The sequence below is a fragment of the Aquila chrysaetos genome, chromosome 11 (assembly GCF_900496995.4).
Source record: "Aquila chrysaetos chrysaetos chromosome 11, bAquChr1.4, whole genome shotgun sequence".
Lineage (NCBI taxonomy): Eukaryota > Metazoa > Chordata > Aves > Accipitriformes > Accipitridae > Aquila > Aquila chrysaetos.
This window is the reverse complement of record NC_044014.1, coordinates 10,848,640-10,873,002: the sequence shown is the minus strand read 5'-3', so window position 1 is coordinate 10,873,002 and position 24,363 is coordinate 10,848,640. Positions and strand designations below refer to the sequence as shown.

The following is a 24,363-nucleotide window of genomic DNA, read 5'->3' as shown; positions in this document are numbered from 1 at the left end:
TTTTGTTTTGTTTTGTTTTGGGGGTGGTGGGGAGAAAAGGCAAAAGCTCACAACGCATCCTTAACATCTTCAAGATAGATTCAGAGCTGTGATTTCAGCACCAAGACCTAACAAACAACGCATACAAAGTGCAGTAAATGCAGTATTCATAAATGTATATGCTCTTTGTGACTTCATGTCAGCAGGGTTCTGTAGACCCTCATTTGTATCAAATAAACTTCAAATGCTGAAGAATACGTGCCAGCCAGGGACGAATATCACTTTGAATTGTTCCTTGTGTATCATAGCTGAAATGGGAAACATAGCTGGCTTCCTGTTTGTCAAGAGTGAAAAACAGGTACGTTTTCTGTAATTATTAGTAATAGTGTGAATTTAATAAATTATTGACTCATGACAACAGGGTTTACATTCTATTTGCTGTTAGCTTATGGGGGATAGCGTTTGGCTTAGGAAGGGAAAATCTGACAGTAATGCAGTGTACATTGTAAATCCCTATGTCACACCTGCACTGCAACAGTGAAGACAAGTAGCGATAACTTGTTTCTTACAGTACCTTCCTCCTCCATCATGGATGATACCCACATGTGCCTGCTAGATTTTGTGCTATGACTTACCCAGTCTGGGACTAGACATTTAGAAATTCATCTAACAAAAAGGTTCATGGTTGTGGCTGAGATTTCCACGGACTTCAGAAGAAATTATGATTGCATGGTGTATCGATGGACAAGAGAAGCCAGATCAGAGATTCCAGGAGCATGATGAGGTGATGAGTTGTTTATGCTCAGCTCCTCTCAATCATGGGAACATGGGAGAAAGTGCAGAAACGCTTGAGTAAAAATTTAACAAGTGAATGATATCTGGGCTGAGAAAGGAATTAATATGCTGATAGCAAATGGGAGAAGTCGGACCATGAAGGGATTGGCTATGGAAGAAATGTAGCTATTGTTTAATGTGCTGAACTGGGGAGAGGCAGTGGCGTGACTAGAAAGAAAAACAGTAACAGTATGATGCTAAAAAAATGGTATTTGTAGCAGCGTTCTGCATTACTGTAGGTGGTACATAGCTTTTTGTCAAGGCAAGAGAAATGGATGTAATAGTATAAAAAATTGGTGAGAGCCTAGAAGAGAGTTTTAGGAAGGTGAATGAATGGATGGGACCAGTCTGTTTCCTATCGATGTCATGCAGAAAGAATCGGACAGCTTGCCCAAAAATGAAGACTGAAAAAAAAGAACTGAATAAAAAAAGATGTTGAGGCTGGGTGGGAAAGAAGATGATCGTGTTGAATGTCATGAGAATGGGAGTGGAGACATGTTGGGGGGACAAGGAACTGCTGTGTTCTGTTGAATTTGAGTAGAAGGCTAAGCAATGGGAGAGGAAATGGCAGTGTAGCAGAGAGGGGAAATCTGTCACTTATTAAATAGTAGCTGAGTTTGTGCATGAGATTCTCCAGGCGTAAATCAACTGCAGATCCGTGAGGAGGAAAGGAACCAAAACCAGAGCCTTACACAGCCCTCACAGAAAGGGCAGGATCCTGGGTGCAAAGGGAGGAGGAGATTTCAAGAGAGAAGGCATGACCAGTTGTGTTAAAGACACATGTGAGATCTCATCACCCACCAGCTCCTCATCTGGGAAGCTTCCCTGTCCCTCCATCCTTGTGTTAAGCAGAGGAGCTGGCTCTCGCCACAGCAGTGGAAGCAAGCCAACGCTCTGGTTTGGAGTGGGATTGTTTTCAAAACGCTACTTACGTCTTACATTGTCTCTGGGATAGTGGGTTTCTAAGAGGAATCCCCACGTGCACCCAAGCTTGGTGTGATAGTTTGAAGTCTAATAGGAGGCACCAAAAAATTCTGATTATTTGCTGTAAGATGTCCTGATAGCAGAAGCTAAGCAGTATGTGGGCACTTGCTTGTTTTAGTGGAATTCTAGGAGAAACATTATTTACCCCTGTTTTACAGAGAGAGTAAATAGGATAAAAGAAATAAGGTGACTTGCCAAAAAAACAAACGAGAACTGTGATCAGCTCATAGTCCCTTGCTTGTAAGTACTCTGTTTTATTTCTTTGTAATTCAAAAGCAATTAAAGCAATAAAAAGAAATAAAATAGAAATAAAGTAAACCCAGCACGTCTTCAGCAATTTCTTTGCTAAAACTTGTGATATGCTGTGAAAGAGGTTGAGGCTTTCCTCCTTGATAATACATTAAAAAATTATTCAATTTTTCTTTTTCCTTAAGTAGGAATAATATTTAATTGTCATTTAAAGTGGTTCTTTAAAATCCGATAGTTTTACCCACAATGATCCAAGAACATTTAATAAGTCTTAAAATATTCATAACACACGGAGATCATTACTCTTGAGACCTTTGTACAAAGCAGTGAAGTGTGTTAGACATATGGCAGAAACCTCTTCATTTCTTATTTCTTGCTATGATTATATGAAAGAAAGGAAAATTCTCTGTTCTTTTCCCCATTGCAATCTGCATGCCATTGTTTTATCTGTTGTGGGCCAAAGTCATCTTATACACATGTTCACTGAAGAACATGGAGTTAATCAGGCTTGAATTTAGCTCAGTAAATATAAGCACAATAACGGTAAATTGCTGTTTTGTTGCAGTTTTCCATACAGTCTTTCAGATAACAAAAAAGAGGAAATTATTTATTTCTACATCCCACATGACATTAACAGCCCACACCGTGTTGCATGACAGATGCTGGTACCTAGTTTTTATATTATTGGTAATTATCTAAAGCCGTTAATTGCTGTGGCATTAAGAGAAAAACAAACAACAATTGATATGTTCTGCATTGGAAAGGTATCATAAATATCAGAAGCCCTTGTCATGGTACTGACCGTCTGTGGAGAGGATGAACAATTTTGTTTTAATTATGTTTCAATGTGATTGTCTGAAGTCAAGTGGAACCTCCATGGATTATATCTAAAATAAAACTGGTTACAGTATATGGTCATAATCCCCAGATCTGTTGTGTCGAAATGACAGTATAATGAGTAGAAGTTAAAATGTCCTCTGCTTTCAAGTCATCATAGTTGTCATTTGATTAAATAATAGTGCATTCTGTTTGATGTCTTGGCTTTATTATTCAGAAGCACTTCGGTATATGTGTCCTACCTTTGTATTATGTGCTCCTGGCAACCAGGTATCCATATAGGTTCTTATTTACACACCTGCAATGGATACACTGTACGTTTAGCTTGCATGTCTGCTGCTTGAATATGGAATTTTAATTATTCCTCTTAATTATGGTGCATTCACCAAAAAGAGGGAAATCATTGGTCAGGTACAAAAAGAAACTGCTTAGTATTTGAAGGAATTTGATAATTTTGTTGTAGTTCGTAGCTTGGCAGGTGGTAATAATGCTATGCCAGCACTGTCAAAATATGAAAATTAAAGTGACGATGGGTTTTAATGAAATCCATTTGACAAATATAATTAAGGTGTTTTAATATGAAGCCCTGTAATAAAGACTACCGGTGGACTCCCTGAGGTCCTGACTAATTGTGTAGATTGCTTTTAAGCTTTGAATAGTTTTATTGGATAATGAACTGTTAAGAAGTGTTAGATCTTTCTTAAGCAGAATTTGGTTTGAAAAAGAAGAGGAGAGACAGGCCTGAGGTGTGGCATTTTAAACATAATTAGAAGAGAGATTTAAGTTAACATCTTTGATCTTGCTGTCAGTTTTTGATTAGAGCTGTAAATGCTTTAATCAAGTGCAGTGTAGTCATTACATTTCTAACTGTTTTTAAACTGCGAAATTACTGAGACACTGACATCGGTTTAACACTTCTTGAGAATTTCCAGCAAAGTTATGTTTGTAAACTGGGTGTTTGCATTAAAATGTCATACTGCAATAATTTACCAATTCAGTAGATCATGGGATAATTATATTTTGGTGCCCAAATAATCTGGAAATCCTTTATGAGATTAAATATAATGTCCTGTAGGTGAGGAGAGTGTGCCACTTCAGATTTCATTTTAAAAATAATTTCTAATGTTGTTTTTTTCAATTAAAATTATATTCAAACTAGTAGTTTTAATGAAAATGAATATATAAGAAGCTAAGTGCAGTATTTAAATGCCTTCCATAGGAATACAGTCCTTTTAATGATACATACTGTGTTCGGCCAATGTGGATTCCTTCACACTCATTTTAGAAACAGGGAAACAAGCACAAATATTTACCAGGTGTACAGTAGTGGCTGAGCCAGTAATAAATTGCATTCTCTCAAATCCCTATCTTGCAACATTAAAGACTGCTTGAAGAAATTTCAGCAAGATCAATTTATTTATTTTTTTACTGGCATCCAAAACAGCAATAAAATGTGAAAATGGCCGTGGGCACAGGTATGTAACATCAATGAGGCTGGTCGGCTGGATGGTACCTGCCCATAGGTGGCATGCCTTTCATTTCAAATACAGAACCCAGCAGTCCGGGGTCCTTTCCCAGATCTGACCTTGCCCCCCGTCTTCTTGATCTTTGAGCATGACAGAAAAATCCAGATACTTGTCTCTTTACCGTGTCGGGCTAGAGGCTACTGGGCATACTGTTTCGCTCGTGTTGGTCCTCTATAAATGTAGAAACAAGCTACAGCAAAGAAAAATGTACTTAATTTGTTCTGTCTGCAGCATACAGAACATTCACACAAATCAATGTTAACAGTGGCCTGCCAGCAAGTCCTATGAAATTGTTAATTACATCCCACAGCAGACCACCTGATGTCTTTGGCAGCAAGTCCTGCACGCTAACATGTCTGAGGGCTGCAGACCAGGCGAGAGGGGAGATGTCATCCAAACCTAGGACATCCTCACAGAGACTGTTCAGCTGCCAGCGCTTCTTCATGGCACCTCCAGCGCACGTATCTCCGCTGACTGTAATTCAAGTGACACCCAACAGAGAGAAGCAGTCTCTCTGGTAACCCTGACCCAAATTGTCAGGGACTCAAAGACCATGTCCAGTAGCTGGGATGGCGCTTGGAGCGCTGCAGGCAGCTGCTTTGGGAGAATCCAAGCAAAAACTGTTGCCCCATGCAATAAGCTGCTCTGTTCCGGAGCCGTTTGTTTTTAGAAATCTCCAGGTTTGCCCCCAGTTAAACCATATAGCGGTAGTCTAACGTAGAGATGCCAAAAGCATCGATAAGTGTTGCTGAGTTCCTCCGTCAGGAGAAATCACGCTTGTCTTCTTAGACACTGAAAAATCAGGTTTTGCAACAATTTTTCCTTGCAGAGATGCCTTAGAAACAAATCATGTCTACATGCAGTAAAGGCACCATGTAAGTCTACCTCTTAAACACCAACTGAAGAGCTTAACTTGATCCTTAAAATATGATTCTGCTCTGAAGAGTGCTGTAAAAAAAATCTATTATGGGAAAGCCTTTATTTCCACCTCAGCATTTTCCAGAAGAAATATCTTTGACGAGTACAAGAGCAGAGAGGTTTTTAGTAGAGGGTTTTTTTTAAATATACATAGCCCTACAAATTCAGCCCGGGTTTTCAAATCAGTCTGGATTCTTTCCTTCTTGTATACCTCCTGATAACAGTGATTTGCCAGACCATTGGGTATTTTTCATTGTTCCCTCTGTACCCTTGCTGTGGGTTTATTGAGGTAGTGGTTTTCTCAGCATTACTCTGTGTGTAATCGAAGGCAACATTGCAGATGGAAGTAACTAGCACTTAGCTCATGTGTGTGAAAAAGGAGCAGAATCCATAGCTGCATTGGTCCTGCAGGGTAAAAGTAAAAATATAAACAATGGAAAAATGGCTTGAGATGGGAAGATATAAGTGGAGGAAGACAGGAGTCCATAAGAAGTGTGCTGTGTAAGCAGCACAGAGATGGCTTTATGTTGATGTTTTGCCCTTTAGGTGCAGGTTTTTAAAATACTGTATATTTCAAATGAACACAGATTCTAATTGGTGGTTAAAAGTATCATTAGTATAAAACCAAGATTCAAAATGTAATAAAATATGCAAACTACTAAACTTCATCACCAAACAAAAATACAGCTAAGTGAGCATTTCCTAGAGATCCCTCCAGAGGCCAGAATAAAATTCTGGGGCAGAGCTGGAACTTGAACCAGAGGCAGCCCAATAAGCTATGGACCGTCCCTTCCCTCTGCTCCTTGTCCCTCCATCCCCAAGTAGCTGCTTCAGATCTCTAGAGTCCTGATAGAAGAAACATCCTTCTCTGCAGGCGAAACCACTATCATGACGAAACTGGTGTGCATTCCACATCACATGGTTTTCTAGTTGTAAATTACCTACTGAATAAACGAACATTGTCTTCAAGGGTTTTTTTTCTCTCCAGATTGCCACCTCTTTGGAGAGATACTACATTTTCAAGGGAAACTGAAGTTTCATGAATAATTTTTAATTCGTTTTCCCTCCTTTTATAGATAAACTTTTAAAAGATTTTTTTGGGTTTTTGTAGAAACCTTGAACAATAACTTTCCTCAGCCTTCTCTTTATTATTAGTTTTTAAACCTCGGTACTTTCAGCCTCCAACTTTGCAATACAGTTCTTTTATATGGCATTTAGATTTTGACAGATGTAGTTGGTGAAAAATTGGGAAACGTTGAAAGGATGAGCTAATTAATGTTTCCTCAGCCTATCTAAAGTACGCTATTGTGTTAGAGTTTTGCCACATTTGTAATTTATGCCTGTTAAACCTTTGTTTTATCATCTATTACTGACTTCTAGGCCTCTGTTTGCACTTACTGTCTGTAACGAGCATTTCATTTTATATGGAGAAAAAATGGTTTCAGTTACTTTTACTGTACCCGAAAAGGAGAATGGGATTTGCAAATGATAAATGGGGAAGTTGACTAGCTAACTAATAAAGATTTGTCTTAATCAAGTATGATTTGTCAGAACAGGAGCGCACTGGGGTCAGGGCACACGCAATGAATAATACAGCATTCACTGGAGAAAAGGACCAGGCAAAAGGCCTCATAAATATGCTGCGATTACCCATTGCTAATTCGTATTCAAAGAACGAGTTGCACTGAAGCCAGCTTCGAGGTTGCTGAGCTGTTCACCTGCTTTGTGGGCTTTCCAATGTTTAAGAAAGTTTTTTTTTTACATATACATATATATATATACACACACACACTGTTTGCAGAATGCTTTATTTTTGCACAGACTGCTACACTTTTTGGTCAATGATTTTAAGCATTATTTATTAATCATCCTCTAAGTTTGTTTTATTTTTTTAATGTCTGGACACTATTTTATTTTTGGTTTTTGTTGTTTAAATATGAACGTGAATACAGCAGGAGATAGTTCCATTCACATTTAAAATGAATTGCTGAACACTGCAAGAAAGGTTAAAACACTTTTTAGCTCCATGGAAGTATTAAAGATCAAACAAGCATAGACTTTTTGCTTGTGTTGCCAGCTTTCCCGACTTTCTAATCGGCCTGTGGATTCAGGATAAACCTGGTACATCAGGATGTTGGGGGAAACCTGAACAAACCCAGATGTCATTTTATTTGGCTCTGGCTTTGTTTTCATTTGTTGACATTGCTTTTTGCTTCAAGGAGCAATTTCTCAGGCTGAAACAGTTGAAGGATATTCTCTTCTTACAGATTTTCTGAGGTCCTGAAGCTGAGATACTGCAAAGAACCTTGTTCCTATTGATAAGTTTTAGCTACATAAATGGGTCATGAAGAATCAGTTTAAAAAAAAAAAAAAAATTGTTCCAGTGCTTACGGATATAACTAGCAGACTTTGTTCTTCGTCTTTGTACTGTTTAAATGTCATATGCTGCAGTTTTGTATAGTTAAATAAGTTTGAAAAGAATCTCTTGCTCCACACTTCAACTTTAAAACATATTTCAACATTTCAAAATGTTTTCTTCTCTTTTGAAAACCTAATGTAACTATGTTTGCTGTTTGCTGGTTGGCTGATAGTCCATCTCATCTATTTTGTGCTCCACTCTGTGTCTTGAAGTGCATTTATTGCTTTAAGAATAAATCAGCTATAGAGGTAGGGCCAACTTTACGAGCCTCGAGCTGCTGAATGCAGGAGTCTAAGTTGCCAACTCTCTGCCTACACATTTTAAGTCTTTGAAATAACCAGTACTGCAGGGTCCAAAGTAATTATTTACACTGCTTTGAGTTTATAGCAAACTTGGTAGATGGCGGAGCGGTTTTGATTAAATTATGACTATGCCTCCAGCCTTAGTTAGACGAACCAAAGATCACTGTTGTGTCATCTCAATGCTGTTTGGAGTCATAGGTTTAATTAAGTGATGGTTTGTGGCTCAAGTTTTAGAGGATATGTTTCTGCAACTTAATTTAGATGCAATCAGGATTGTTGATACTCTCCCCTGCTAAATGGCTTTCAGAAAAGTTCAAGATTGGCAGTACTGTAATGAAGCAGCATCCGTTCCCTGCACCGAGCTCAGAGCGAGCAGGGACTTCTTCTGTCCTGACAGCACTTAAAGTAGTAGGAAAAGAAGATACTGAGGGTTGGTTCCCAACTAAACTGACGTGATTGAAATGGGGGTAGCAAGTTGTTTAGTTATTGATGCACTAACCAAGGATTTCTTTTGCCTTGGAACTTATTTGAAGGAAGGGGGGGAAGAAGATGCGAAGGGAGGAACTTGGAGCAGATGAGCATTGCCGAGCTGGTGCGTGGCTAGAACAATGGCTGGACTTCAATGTAGACAAGCGCTCAGGAGAATCAAAGTCTGCCACCTCCTGTGAATGTTGCTGTGAGGACGTTAGTAAGGGAGCTCAGCTAGATGGGTGATGGGAGTAGACAGAAAAAAATACATCAGTTAGTGAGAAATGAGTAGTTTTATACCAGCAGATTGATGTAAGTTAGGATTTCAGAAAAGGTATGAAACCTTAGAAAAAGAAAAGGCTACTGGAGGTGAAGTTACTAGGTCTGTCATATATCATCTTTCTCCTTTCTTTTTCCTATTTTCTTCTCATTCAGCTGCCTTTTTTTTGCCTGGGGAAGGACAGAGTAGGCCTGGACCATGGGAGGTGTTGGTTATGAAATGCTCCCAGTTTGTTCTTAAAGACATGTGGCATCTTCCTCAAATATCTTTTCTTCCTTATTTTGAACAAAGCACAAAGCCTGAATTCTGATTAGGTGTTCTGGGTGTTTTTCTTTCTGGTTTCCCTGACCCCGGGATCAATGGACCCCTTTTGCTGTTGGCCAATGAAAATAATATCATGAACATCCATTATAGCTTATAGGGACCTTTTCCATTTGAAAAATGTTTGTATTTTAAGTTTGGTGGACATCTTGGTATTTAAGTATTACTGGATTTCGGAGGATTGGGATGTATTTTTAGGTGTCTTTTGCTCTCACAGTAGACTGGGCAACTTCTTTTATCCTCTCTTGCAACTGAACTTCTGACAGCTCTGGAAGTGTTGATGTCCTCAGTGTATGCTGTTGACTGTCAGTACTCTTTCTACTGGTATGGCATTCGCTTCTGCTAAAGAGGCCAACTGGTCCCTATAGCATGTAGCTAATTTTTATTTTATTGTGTTAAGTGACCACTTAACAGCATGCAGATTAACTTCTCTGTGGCAGATTCTTGAGGCATTTGAGCACCAATTCTCATGTTTCACTGTTCTGTTAATGCTCTACAAATTGTCTCTCCATTAGCTTATAGCCATTATATTATCCTTCATTTATCTGTATTAACCTGTACTTGTTTAATAACTTTAATGATCTAAATCCTATCTAAATCCTTCTGTCTCTAATTATATTGGCTGTTCAATGTAAATATATATCAACGGTGAACCTGTAAATTTATAGGACTTTTACCTGTGTCCCTACACTTAAAGATGTCATCACTTTCTTTATTAACTTTCTGCTGTCAGAAGCATAAAGCATTTGACTCAGCCCTGAATTCTTCTAACTCCTGCAACATATATTTTCCACGTTTGTAAATCTGCTTGCTGTCACCTCTGAACAGCTAGCATTTAACGCTTTCTAGCATTTTTTTCCAGAAACTGCTGTTGCTGATTTATCTCTCTTAGTCTCCTAAAATCTACACTTTTAACCTGTCCAAAACTGAGTAGCTTTTGGAAAAAAAGTGTCCCAGCCTTGAATATTTTTACTGAGTTTCTGCCTGTGTCAGCGTAGTTCTTCTCCAACAATCTTCCATTAGCTTTTGCTACATCTTCAGAGCATGCAATGTCTCTGTGCAAAGACAACACAGAATTGCGCTCCCCAAATGGTGTTATTCACTAGGCAAGGCTGAGGATCTCGGGGTGGAAGTGTTCTCTATTCCTACTCTGATTCCTTCTCGCACAACACACAGTGGTTTTTTGAGTTTATTTCATGATTCTGTAGAACAGGCATCTTGATTTTTAACATGATCTTCTGCTTTTCCCGGTGTAAATTAGTTTGTCTTTTCCCACCTCTAATTACATAGCTCAGATGCATGCATTGTACGTATGATGAGATTGGGCAAATCATACTTCCAGGTGTCCTCTCCATGATGTCGTTGTTTTTAAGCTTTTTTTACATTTGAAACCATATCAAGATATCTGCTGCCTCTTATGAAACGTATTTTTATATATATATGTGTATACACACATGCACACACACAGAGGGTACACTTTAAGAGGAAAAGTTCTGTATAAACTATGTTGAATTATTTTATTTTTCATGTGAAAAGAAAAATGGGGACTCTGTCTTCAAAATTCATAAAAATGCATGTTTGTTTACCCAGAAGCCTGGAGAGGCTTGTTCCGTATCATTCCTGTCTCTTGAGTAAATATATTAGTCATTCTTAAGGAAAAAAGTATTATTGACTTGAGTGATTAGAAAAAGCTCTTTCAGAATCAGTTTAGCTGATAAAGTAAATAAATACTTAAATGGCTGGAGGCAAAAAAAGGAGAAGAAAAAGCAGTCAAGCACAACTTATTTTGTGTCCTTGATATGTGTGTAGTATTAGAAATCAAGCTTTGAGAAACATGTATTAAATAATTATGATTTGTATGTATAAATAAATACTGCATATAGGTTACAGGCAAATTCCAAAGTAAGGGCATATTCAGGAGTGTAAAGCATCGCTAGAAGTGATCATTGTCTTTTGGGTTTATCTCAATATGAAAGTTGAAAACCACGTGTCAATTTTTGCACACATGAAGGGGGAAGTTGAGTTTGCGTTTTTAGGGTTTTGGGGGTTTTGTTTTTTCTTCAGTCGGGAAAAGCATTTTCATTCTTCTAATTAGTTTCAGTGTTTGAGGATAAGAAATGTTTGTGGGGTTTTTTTGTATAACACAGTCTCATAGAACCAGGCACCGTTTGTGTTGGACCCACAACATAGCGTTATTAAAGTGTTCAGCCCTGAAGAGGCTGATTTTCCATACCTTGTTCAAACACCTTTAAGGCAGAATACATTTAGAGCTGTGAATTTTAGCATTCACCCTTTAAGGCTGATGCTTGTTAATATTAAGTTATGTACTTTTTCAGAATTTTTTTTTCTGTTCATCACAGCATTGTTTAAGACTGAGATAATTGCTATATTGAATATTCCTGCCCTCTGTCAGTACATAGATAATAATGATGTAAATGCATTCACCCTTCTGCTTCTCATAGTTTAGCTGTAATTTTAGAACATAATTTTATGCATCTCTTTGGGAATTTTGGTTAGAAGGGGCAGCACCACACAGACTTTTGTAGGACTTGGGACAGCACTGTACTAAACATTGTCTGTACATACCGACTAAAAGGATGGGATAATTCCCAAATAATTGACGTTGTTAAGATTCTGTGGAAATAACACCATTACTGATAACATGCAACACCCTTCAGTTTGTGTATTGGTCTTAATTCATGCATCTGCGCTACTGTATATCTTGGAAGCCTGACCTTTTCACATAACTGTAGTAGCATCGTCAATGATTTGCATTATAAGTAGTCTGGAAAGATCTATACAGCACTGTTGCGCTAAAAGCATGAATCTGCCACATAGATGAAGGTTTTAACTGGCAGGAAAACATCAGAGTCATGGGGAAACTTGAAAAATTATAGCAAGCACATAGCAATGATATCAAGCTTGTAATTAGCTGTACTGTGGGCTAACGTTACTTTTTTCCAGTCCTGGGCACCTTCAGTTGCAAACCAAGCGAGGAGACATGTCTTCATATCATTTATAAGTCTGGTTTTTCTTTATTTATTAATATTTTTGTTTGACTGTCTTGACCTTCCAGCTAAAAATCAAGTTTCACTGTCATCAGTGAATTTTCTGAGTAGAACGAGTATATGAAGAGGATCTGTGGATAAAGGTGTCAATTTATGTTTGCAAACTTATTGTGAGATTATGTTACCTCCGTTATGTCTCTTTGTTCAACTTATGTTGTTATTTTAGCCCAAAAAAGGCCAAAGATCATCAACTAAAGTGCATGTAGAGTAAAGCTGCTCCTGTAAAATTGATGATCCGTCCAATTATTTATCTATAGAGGCTGCTGGGAAGAAACGCAACTATCTCAGTTCTCAGACCCCTCTGCTAGGTTGAACTTCATGGCTGAAGGTTTAATCCCTAAGTGTCATATCAACAATTCATTCTGTGATATTCTGGCTGACATGCTCTCCTTCCTTATTTATTGATGTCTTCAGTCATCGACAATGAGAGGAAAATACACTATTCGTCAAAGTGACGGTGTTTTACCCTCACTTACAGTTGATGCTGCTGTCACATTGATGGTTGGAAAATAAACTCAATCATTATAAAAAGCTAAGAGTGTGAACTTGCCAGTGACAGGAAGAAGATGAAAAAAAACCCACAGTAACTTGCTTAAAATTGGTGTAATAAAAATAGAGCTGTTTCCTATAAAGATATTTTTGAGCTTTGTTTATGAAATACCAGGCCATTTTAGCCATTTACTTTATAGTTATTCCTTTGAAGGAAAATCTGCTCCTCGCACTCCTTTATGTCTGTGCAAACATACGTATAATTTTTAGCAATAAATACTTGTTATCATTTCACCTCATGCCACTTGGTTAGTAATTTGTTGATTTTTTTCCTCTCTATTTTTAAGGGATTTTGCTTTGTTTTTTCTCCCCCAGATTACATTGAATGCATGTATCTGTTTGTGTATTACAGTATTTTGAGTGCTTTGATGAGGAATAAGCTCAGTATAGTTTCATCCAGTAAGTCCTTTGACATGCAAACATAGGCAAAGCTCTCTTGAATTGCTTTCTTAGGCTACCATTTGTATAGCTGTACTGCACCTTACAGCTTTTTTAACTCAATAACCACATATCTTACCACATTTCACCTTTGGGAGGCATTGTATATACAGCTAAAAGTAAAGAGCAGCAAGCCAAGAGGGACAAGATAGCATAATGAGGATGTCAATTTGTGGTCAGATATCTGAGGAAATATTTATCTTACTTGTACTGTACTTGGCAATAGATAGAGAAATATATATGTAATGAATTTCCTTAGACTTTATCTGGCAGAGTGTGTGCATTGTGTTAAATGGATTTAGAAAAAAAATTGCTTGTCTCAAATTTTCAAAGTTTGAGGAGATTCTACTTTGGATTGTTTCCTGAGAATGAACTTTATCTATTAAAAAAAATAAGAATAGTCATGTTTGCTCCACTAACATACTGGTGAATTTTTAATGATTAATTTTCTTGAGACTTCTCAAATAATGACATTTTAAGATCCCACTCATTCACCAGAACAAAAGCAAGGCACGATTTTTGTTGTTTATGAAAAAAACCCTCATGTTTTTGTAGTTTTACTCTGGTTTTGTGCATATCTCTGGCAAGCTAGCTAAGTAGCCAAAATGAATGTGCACAGAAATGCTGGTTGTCTCACACGTGCTGTGTGTCCTGAGGCAAGCTACAGCTGCTTCAGCTCCTTGTGTCTGTTTCCCCATCTGTAAAATGGGAATGATTTAACTTATTTTTCTCCTTCAGGGAAATATTTTTCTCCTTTGGGGTTTCTTAATGTTTCTATAGGGCTTTGAAGATTAAAATCTCTTCTCTATACTTGCTGCTAATATTTCAGTGTTAGAGGAGCATTTGACTGAAGCTGTTTGAAGAGTAAAGTTTTGGTGTCTTGTGTTGTCTTTGTACTGTATCTTGAGGCCTCTCCACTACAGTTTTGCAACATTTGGTTCAGCATAAGCTGCGGATGCAAACAACCCCTGCGTCAACAAACGGTGATGACAATAGATTAATATATATGTCTGCTATTAAAACCATCAGGAGATCCATTACAGCATATCTCTAAGCTTGCCAGAAATAGTCCATGATGGAGCAAAACAGTCCCCAGTAACTGGGCTTAGCCTGAAATAGCTTTTATATGAGCATCAGCGGTAACTGCTGAGAGGCACAGAGAGTGGTTTTCTTCTAATATGACTTCTCAGGGTCTTTAGAGATATCTCGTCATAAGGATGGCTGGTGTTTTAGCATAGGCTTCCTGACTTCCTTTCTGTGACGACGAGTGGGCTTAAGGAACGTGTGGGAAGTACGAATACCCAGCACTTAGAGCAAGTCTGAAAGCCTTCGTGCCTTTGTTTCACAGACCAAAGGTCACCTCAGGTGAGGGCCTAGACAACCTCAAGAGATTGCAGGGGGACAGCTTCTGGTTTGGTTGTTACTTCTTCAGTTTTACGTTGCTTGAAAAACTTAAAATTTAGTATAACGATGTCTTCCTCTTTGCAGTTAGGAGGAGTGATTAGGCTACCACATGTATTAAATGCCATTGTTACAATCTAGCCTGGCATTTTGAGGCCTTACAGTCGCAAGCTATATCTTTCATGATCTACATCTTGATTTTTTAATGCAGAGCAGATTGGACAGGAGATGCTGGAAAACCTCAGCCATGACAGAGAGAAGATCCAGCGTGCTCGGGAAAGGGTAAGTTTGATGATAAGTAATTGCTGGTCTTGGATTTTATATGCTTTGGGCAAGTTCTCTGTGCATGCAAAAATAATCCAGCATATTGGTTAGTTTCATTTAAATCAATTGCTACCATGAGATGTAATCACCATCTGCAGCAGAGCACTTAGAAAGTGTCTTATATAGGCCCAATCCTGCAAAGCCTCTCCTGCAGGGACTGAAGTCACTAAACCCGCTGTTGGAAGCAAGATTTCTGTCACTAACATCACAGATAAGTCAGCTTTCTGTCCTTTGAAGGATTTGTTATAGTGTCCATTGCAATGGCTTCTTGAACTTTCTATGAAACAAAGTTTGGTATTGTAATTTAGCTTCTAATAATTGATCAGCCTTGTAGCTGCAAATGCTAACAGTTGCCTCCTTAGGCAATTCTCTGTGAAAGAACAGGTAGCAGTTTCTTACACTGCTGCTCTGTCACTGCAGTCGAGATAACATAACTATGTCGGTTTTGGCTTATGTTGCCTCCACAGGGGTCAACTCTACTCTGTAGCATTATTGAAGATGCTCAGAAGCCCATCCCATCCAATGCATACAACTTCTCTGAAATTTGCCTCCCTGGCTCTGATTTCTGCTTGCAGAACCAGGAGCGACTGCAGCTGTGACTTTCTGTCCGTGACACATCGATCAGATACTTTCCTGAGTGTCCTCCTACAGGCCACTAGCTGACCATTGCCACTGAAGAAAACTCCTTTATCTGTCCCAGGGAGTTTCTTTACCTGGATAGCTTTGACTGGTAAAGCCTCCTGTGATGGCTTCAGTGAGGCGTTTTTCTGTCAGCTGTACCAGTTACTTTCTGACATCCTGGGCACTAGCTACTTTAAAACATTAAGCATAACTAAATCATTAAATGTAGCTAAGGATTGTGAGCATTTACCAAGTGTTGTTCAGACAATTTTGTATCTTATTTCACCTCAACTCCTCACATCCCTAGTGACTGCTGAATCTGAGATGCTTTTCTGTTTCTAGCTGGACAAGTAAAACCTAGGCAACGGAGATGAATAACGTGTATCCCTTTCTGCTGATTCTAAAAATCCTCAGGAAAGAGAAAGCGGGAGGATAGTTCTGGTGGCTCTGTGTACACATGGTTCATAGCATAACTTTTCCTTTTCTGTGCTTTCCACCTGAAGAACAAATTTCTTTGATGGCAAAATCTGTAAGCTGCAAGGAGCAAGATTAAAAATAAGGGTATTCTAGGAAAGTGTATCCCGTCACAGTTCAGTGAAAGACCTCTTGTCATAAATGGAAGATCTCAAATTCCAAGTTTTTATCACATACCACCTAAAATATTTTGTTTAGGGAATTCAGAAGAGTTCTCCAGTGGAGCCACATGAGTGCTGTCCCAGCTGTCATTATAGTCAGATGTACAGTCAGGGATGATCTTGGATAACTTGGCAAGTTTTCCATTCTCTGCAGATTTTTTAAAGACCAGGACAGAGGGTACTCTGTCAATGCATAGTAGCTTTACACTGAATACACCAAGTTATTATCGAATCAACCAGGGAACAAACTTGTCTTCTGAAAGTTAAATGTCAGCTTGAGTATGATGGTCAGTTCTTAGCAGTTCAATGTTGTGAAAATTAGGAAGATTTTCTTATGAGCAAAATTTAAATGAGTTAGTGTCTCTATAGTTTGGTTAAATTTACATAAATGAGTTTTCCTGTCTGTAGAGTAAAACATTTCAATGAAGAAATATACAAGACATAGCTAGTATCATTTCAAATAAACGAAGATCATGTGCAGTGCAAAATACATGTGTAATAACAGTTGTGAAGAGGAATTCTCTAAACTACTTTTTTTTTAAAGCCAAAGAGAAGGGATAAAAGATCTGCTGCAAGTCAAATAGGTTAAGTAGAGTATAAAGGACTCTAAAAGGTGCAACATTTTTTAGGAAAACCTCAAATTAAAATGTGTCTAAGGCAGACAAGATATCAACATCAGCATCTTGTTCATCTTCCTTCCTTTCTCATTCTTAATATTATTTTTTTAAAGCTTTCTTAAACACCGTGTACATTTGCCATTGCTAATATCAAAGCATCTTTCAAAATGTTTTCACTACAGCAGTTCTGTGAAACAAGGAAGTGCCATCATATGCCATTTAACAGGTTTGCATGCCACCAGTTCTTTGGCTTCTGCAGTGCACTGGTATTGGTAAAGAAGTGATTGAAGAACTTCCATCAGATATTGCAGTTTTAAATAAAAACAAACTTACAGTTTGAAACTCTTTATGTTGTTTTTTCTGCCAATGCAGGAAGAAAAGGTGGTTTTTTAGTGTTCTCTTGGGAGGTAGCTAGAGATCTTCCAACTCTGTGTGTATGTGTTTGTTTCTTTTTTAACATTTCTTTTGCTTATTTTGTGGGTTTTTTGATTACCATAAAAATATGAGGTCGTCTTGCTTAGAGGAGTTTGTCAAACCTCTAAGATTCAGCTTCCCCTTCCTAACTATCAGGACTGATTCTAGCTGTCAGGTAGAATCCTGCAGCAAGAGAGGAAAGTTAGGATCAAACATATAATGGTAAAAAGGAGAGCGCTACTTTTCTGTGAAAAGGGAGGAGAAGCCCCAAGTGTTAAATGCATCTTTATGAATAATAAAAGACCAACGTAAAGCATACATTTGTACTTCAGATTCCCTTCTAGCATAGATAAGAACTTGGCTTTTTAATGAGCCTTTTAAAAATTACTGTGACGTTTTTTCTTCCGTTACTTGTGTCAAACTGGGCTAAACTGCTTTTCTGGAGCTTGAATTGTCTAGATGAATCAGGAAAAAATGAGGGAATGGCCTCCTTGGAATATAATGCTCATCTTTGTTCCATCATGGCACGTAATTACAGAGATCTGAGTCAGTGTAAGCCTTCCTACTGAATATGATATTGCTAAGAGCAAGTCTTGGATGGTGGTATCCAGTCCCAGCTTCTACTTGGTATTTCCTTAATACCTTTTACAGGAACAAGGAGGAAATTTATGCAGAAAGGTTATGTGTCATTGATTGCAACTACTGATTTCAGTAACAAACGTTAAATCTGGTAGCAAATATTTACAGTATTGGGTTCCAGAATAGAAACTGGTTTTAATATTGCTGCTATGCATATATTCAAGATATAATAGAGGTTTGTTATGGCGAAGGTGATTTGTTATTGGAAGACTGCCACTTTTCTTGGCAGTGTTACTGTTTTGATGGTTTTATAACACAGGATGCATTTTGTCTTCCACAACAAAGTTCTTTAGTAAGAAGTCAATGAGTCAGGTAATCCTTTCAATCTAATTTGATAATGAAGAGGTAAATATTCAGCTTTCAGAAGGAGAAGAATGTTTTTATGTACGTACACACAGCTGTGTTTCAGGGCATTAGAAACAGTGGTCCCTGCTATTTCATAACTGACAGTCATTACATCATCATTTACAGTAGATTTTGATGTTCCACTGGCTCCAAGAGTGCCAAAAAGTCCAAAGATGTCTCTCCTTCAGCTATAAGTAGCAAAAGAGGCAATAGGATTGTAACTCTATTCTTCCTATACACTTCTTCATTTCTAGACATCATTTTGTGGGAGACTAATAAACACAAAAATAGAAAGAAGGTTTTCATCCCTTTTAAAGAACAATAGAAGCAGTTGCTCTTTTTTAATATGAAGTTAATTTGCTTTATAAATTTTCATCTCCCCAATTTTATTTTTTATTCAGTTGTGCTTTTACCGATTTTGCAAGTTTTTTGAGAGCTGTAGAACAAATCAGGTAATTAAGTTTAGCTGTAAATGTAGGTTTCCTGTGTCCTAATATACTACTAAAAATTTTACTTTCGGTGACTGAGTGATCCTTACATGCAAAAATATATATTGTACAGCTGTGCCTTATGTACATACTATACACTGTTCACAAAGTATTTGGGCATCCATCCCAGTGGTGGCTGCTGTAAGGTCAGTACAAGTTTTGTATTTAAGGGACAGTATAGGCATATTTCTTTTACATGGAATTGGTAAAAGAATACTGTTCTGTATTACTGCTTTTTCTTTAAACTACTGTCTTTGAAAAACAGTGGAAGAAAGATATGTTTGGTTTTCATTTCCTAAAGCATCAGGAACACAGCACATGGCTGCCTTCATCCCTTGATGCCCTCACTAATGTACATAACCAATAAACATACATACATCAATGGGAATTATGGATACCAATTTATATAGCTTCGACCTGCAACCCTTTATTTGTAAAGCTTTTGCTCTTTATCCTGGTTCATCTTTGTTGCCTCAATATCTTATTTTCTGTGGGTTTCATCTTTATGTAAGTGAAAACCGGACAAAATATTTTTAAATTTCAGAGCTTTGGTGGCTTTCTTACATGTGAGTTTGTTGTGGGCTAAACCTGAAGTTGATTGACTCAGATGACAGTAGAAATATCTGTCCTTTGTACAGTATGGAGTACATGTGCCTTTTGCCTTTAATGGGACTCTTTTCTCCTCAGCTTAGAGAAACAGATGCAAACCTGGGGAAGAGTTCCAGGATTTTGACGGGAATGTTGCGAAGGTAAGGCCAAGGTAGGGACACTTCTGCTCTTTCTATTTTGACTCTGTACCTCCATGCCTTTATTTTTGGTTTTAATTCAACATCACCATTTTGCTGATGTACCTGATTTTTTTTACACAGGCTGCTATGTAGAATGTCTTCAAATGAATGCTGGTAGTGAAGCAGGCGTGGTTAGGTAGAAGACTTTATCACAGCTACGGAAAGAGTTTTCTGTAGCCTGAGGGATTAGCCCTTGCTCAATCATTTCTCATCTTTGTTTCCTTGTATTTGGGTTTTGTGTGTGTGTGTGTTCTAAAATTAAGCTTTTTAGTGATGATTTCCTGTGTTCCTTATTCTTGAGTGATTTCGGTGTTTTCAGGGGTTTTTACCTGTTAGATTTTATGTGAGAAAGTTTGTAAATGTTTTGGGGCAGCGTAAATTTACACACAGAGAAAAGGTTAAGAAGATCAATTCTGTCTGAATAGACGGGGCAGACACATTGTCAGACCTTGTGGGTTTAGCATGTTTCTTCCATGTTTTCGATGTTATGAAAATTGTCCCTGGGATTAAAGTGAGGTGAAACGGAAAGGAAAAATTCACAACATCCTAAAAATCTGTGTGGGACTGCAAGGAGGGAGTTATCCAGTGATTACTACCCACCTTAAATTTACATTGGTACCTTCCCAGACAGATTTTTTGAATTAGTGGCATCTCTGGGTATGTGTTCTTTAGCGAGTGAAACAGCATCTGAGCTTCTCTGTGATGTCCATAGTTCTGTATATATTCAGCTTCCTGAAGAGGAAATGCATCCCTCTAGTAGGTGGTGTCAGGAATTTAGAGCATCCTCAGAAGTCATCAGTATGAGATTACCCTTGCCATAGGCTTTTATGTTGTATATTTGCTTAATGCAATTTTCTTATTAAAAAAAAAAAAAAGAAAAAAAGAAGAGAAAGTTTTAGCAGAGTTTTTGATTTGTCACTTGGCTTGGAAAATACCAAACCCAGAATTTACTAAGTTGTTCTTTAGTCTCCTCAGAAAAATATCTTTGTTGGTTCCTTGTATACCCAGTTGGCAAAGGTTAAAATGACTGAACCTTATGCCTTCATTCCACAGATTTCTCACAATTCCAACTCCAAACTGTTACATATAAAATTCTCTGATTAAGAGTAATATGTAAATGACACAAGCTAAATTCAAAATCCATGGAGAAAGGAAGTGGCAATTGAAAGGGATGGTTCAGTGCCTGTAGACAATCAAAATAAACTATAAAAAAAATGAACGAAAGAAAAGACACAACCAAACCCAAGTCTCCCCAGGAAGGGCTCTGCGACATGAGCTGTAACGAATATTCTGCATATGTCTCCATTTTGTCAAATCTCATTAAAGGGGTTTCTTGCTTTATGTCAATTGAGCTGTCCAAAAATCATTCATCATTTTAGTGTAAAAAAAAAATCATGCAGTTATTTAAATAATATCATATTAATGTTAAAGTTCAGCTGTCATTTAATAGTATGGCTTAATCAGACATAGCATTTAGGAAAAATAGTTTTTTCGGGCTTTACTTGGCTTTCAGGTTGGCAGATTCAAATAAGGATTTATGGGTTTCTAAACCAATGTATTCTTTCCATGTTTATGCTTGAGGTACCTCAGCCTTTTTTGCAGCACCCTGTAGTCTGTTATTTTCAATAAAATAAAGTATCTCCTCATATTGTGTTTGAATACATTTGCAAGTAATTTGGAGAAGCTGAAACAAAAACATATGCTGTAACCTTTGACTTTGTTTTGTGTTTGGGAATCACAGTTAGGAGTCCTAGTTTATAAGTGTTCCATAACCCAAATGAAAAATATGATCTTTCTGAAATATACTTGGGCTCTTCTTTTTAGACAAAAGGATTTTGTAGTCGAACACCAAGATGGCATGTTTCTGTTTGTCAGAAAGGCACTGGATTTCCTTTTTCTTTAACAAAAATGTTGAGCTGAGTCACCCATCTGGATGAAAGGCAGGTTAGGATTTAAGCTAAGTTCAGATAAGCGTGCCAGAAGAAATGCCTCGGCATAGACGCAACTTGCAGTAGAAGATTCTCAGAATGTTATTTAAAATCACGTTATAGATAGACCTATGGTGAATTTAATTTGTTTATGACTATTGGGTAGAAGGGTCTAGCATTATCGCAGCCTCAGCATCATCCCAATGTTGTTTAGTCACAAGAATTATAAAATACAGACCCCAAGAAATCAGCACAAATTAGATAAATACAACTGTAAGAAAAATAATTAGCACAGATTGGCAGATGTGTCCTAATTTCTGCATACTTCAGTACCCACCACACAATGTTTCGCTTAATTACTGGAACCAATAAAGAAACACACTGGAGAACGATTCTTTACATCATTATTATACAGAAAAGGTAATGTTAAACTGAACATTGTTCAACTTAGTTGCTGCTCCTACAATATGTATTTGCTGATATGCTTGAAGTCATATGCCAGGCTAAAACCCTGTGCATCAAATTAATGCCTAACTATTTCTATTTTTACTGTCTGGGAAAAGTAAAGCAGCATCTCTTCTGAATCTGGCCAAATATATTAAGAGATGAGATATTTAGACAGCTACAGGGCTAAATTACTCCCTTTATATGACCTAAATTCCCTGGCCATGTATTTGTGCAAGCAAAAAATGTTCTGGAGATGGGGAATAAAAGCAGGGACAGGTTTTGTAGCTTCCCATAGCTTACTAAGGAAATCAGTGGCATAATAGGGACAGGTCTTCCTCTAGCAACCTAAAGTAGCCAGCCTTATGTATTGGAATTTGTTATCTCCCAGTATTGGTATTGGGTAAGGAAATTTTTGTAATAAATGTTTTTAAATATTCTTGCTTTGAAATGACCTATACATTCATAATTATTTTTTTTCCCCTGTAAATCTACAGAGATTCCACTAAACTAGTATATTCCACTTACAGCATTGCATGACTAGGATAATATCAGCATGTTGATAATGTCAAAACATTAATCATTTGTTTTTACATGTATCTATAGCTCTGGACATCCCGACATTTATTACTCCTCTTTAAAACTGTGAGACTCTAACAGAAGCTCAGTGTAGTTTCAGTTACAGAATTTTCAAATAAGTTAACATAAGGAAATGGCATCTTCTGTGGTCATCTGCAATATTGCTGTCTCAGACATCTATCCCTTGGCCTCTACTCCAATGTGAATTGGGGAGCGCACAGTGTGTTAGAAAGAAGCAGAAAAGAATATGTTCTGAAAGATCTTCAGTCTTTTGCCCATATCCTAAGCCAATAGCCTAGAAAAGCTTTTAAGAAAAGAATTTGGACAGTCTCCAAGCCACACACGGCCCAGCGGGAAACAAACAAACCTAAAAGTAACCAGATAAAAATTTCACTAGATTTGAATCTTTATCCAGTTAGCAGATAAATTCTATCTACCCCCCTCCAACTTGCAGAAAAATATGTTTGAAAAATAACTACTACCCTCCAGAATGTTTTATTTTGTCTGGTTCACCAGGAAAGTTCTATGCCAAAAATTCTTTTTTTAATCTTCAGATTTCAATCTTCTGAGTTGTTATCAATGATGCTTTGAGAAGCTCATGACCACATCTGCTCTTATAAAAGAGACTTTTAAAATTTGATTTCCAACGGCACAAACACACAAGCTCCAGCTGATGGAAACGAAGCAGTAAGTGTTCAGCTCTCAGGTGGTAAGTTGTATGACTTGCCAACAGCTGCATGACCAATGTGACTACAGTCAGAAACAGGGAATGCCTCCCCCTCCATGCTAGTTGTAGTCAAGCTTCTTCACTCTTCTTTCCAGAAAAATTCTAGTAGTCCTGCTTCCTGCATTGCTTCTAGTCAAATTTCCTTGTACTTTTGAACTCCAGGATAGTCCAGACCTTACAGTTATTTTCAACATTTCATAGAATCATAGGACAATTTAGGTTGGAAGGGACTTCTAGAGGTCATCTGGTCCAAGCTCCTGCTCAAAGCAAGTCTAATTAGAGCAGGTTGCTCAGAGACTTCTCCGGTCAAGTTTCAAGCACATTGAAGGTTGGAGATATGAATGCCTCTCTAAGAAATCTATTCCAGTAGCAGTTGAAATAAGCAATTTTTCCAGGTATCTAACTGAAATTTCCCAGCATCCAACTTGTGTCCGTTGCCTCTGGTCCTAAGCAGAGTAATTTAAAACATAAATGTTTTAGAATGGACCTTCAGAATTTGGGCCTGGATTGCAGTCATTCCTAGCAGTTCTCAACCAACTTTAGGAGTTCTGAAGAGGTCCCTGTGGTCATTAGGCTGAGATGGCATTCAGTGTAGGGCATTTCTTTAAACCGGGTGGGGGGTGCTCCACCTCCACCCATTGACCTGGTCGGGTGGCCATTCAGCAGTGGATGCACAACAATTTTTTTTATTTGCTTTCTCACACTCCTAGAGATCTGAAAAGTTAATTATTAAGTTAGTTAATTCTCTCTTGACTATGAAGCCCCCATTTCCATATGCAGAAGAATAGCAGCAGAGACAGTCATGCCCCTGTTGAGGCAAACCAAAACAAACAGTGAGTGTTATCCCTGTCTTTTTCCCCTATTTCCCTGTCAATCTCTGTTTCCATCCCCAATGTCCATAACAAGATTTTCTTCTGAGCTAAAGCCTCTGTCAGTATCAGTCCTACTAGGCCATGATTGTTGAGTCTCTGCAGTTTTCTGGAGGAAGGTCTTCATATCACAGACATCGAGTGAAGTTTAACGTCCGGTTAGGTCTGCCTTGTTTTCATGCTGATAGAGGAATTCCTCTTTCCAGCAGGAACTTTGCATATTTGGTCTCAAGCCAAAAGAAGTTTGAGTAGAAATTGTTTCAGCAACTTTTTGGTACATATATTTCTATTTTTACTTCAAGATGTATTTCTACACTGAGGAATGATTGAAACGGTAAATTCTTTAGCAACATGTCTGCTCCATGTTGAATA

General features: G+C 37.8%; 1 protein-coding gene across 4 annotated transcripts in view; it reads left to right on the top strand.

Annotated features, from left to right (window-relative positions):
- Positions 1-24,363, top strand: part of VTI1A (vesicle transport through interaction with t-SNAREs 1A) — a 276,222-nt gene that overhangs the window by 155,328 nt on the left and 96,531 nt on the right. For 2 of the 4 annotated variants that reach the window (XM_030031577.2, XM_030031578.2), the window contains 2 exons: positions 14,785-14,855; positions 19,344-19,416. In XM_030031577.2, coding sequence (XP_029887437.1) covers positions 14,785-14,855; positions 19,344-19,409 — 137 coding nt within the window. In that variant the 3' untranslated portion in view covers positions 19,410-19,416. The remainder of the gene's footprint in view (positions 1-14,784; positions 14,856-19,343; positions 19,417-24,363) is intronic. The other 2 variants (XM_030031575.2, XM_030031576.2) reach the window with 1 other exon arrangement.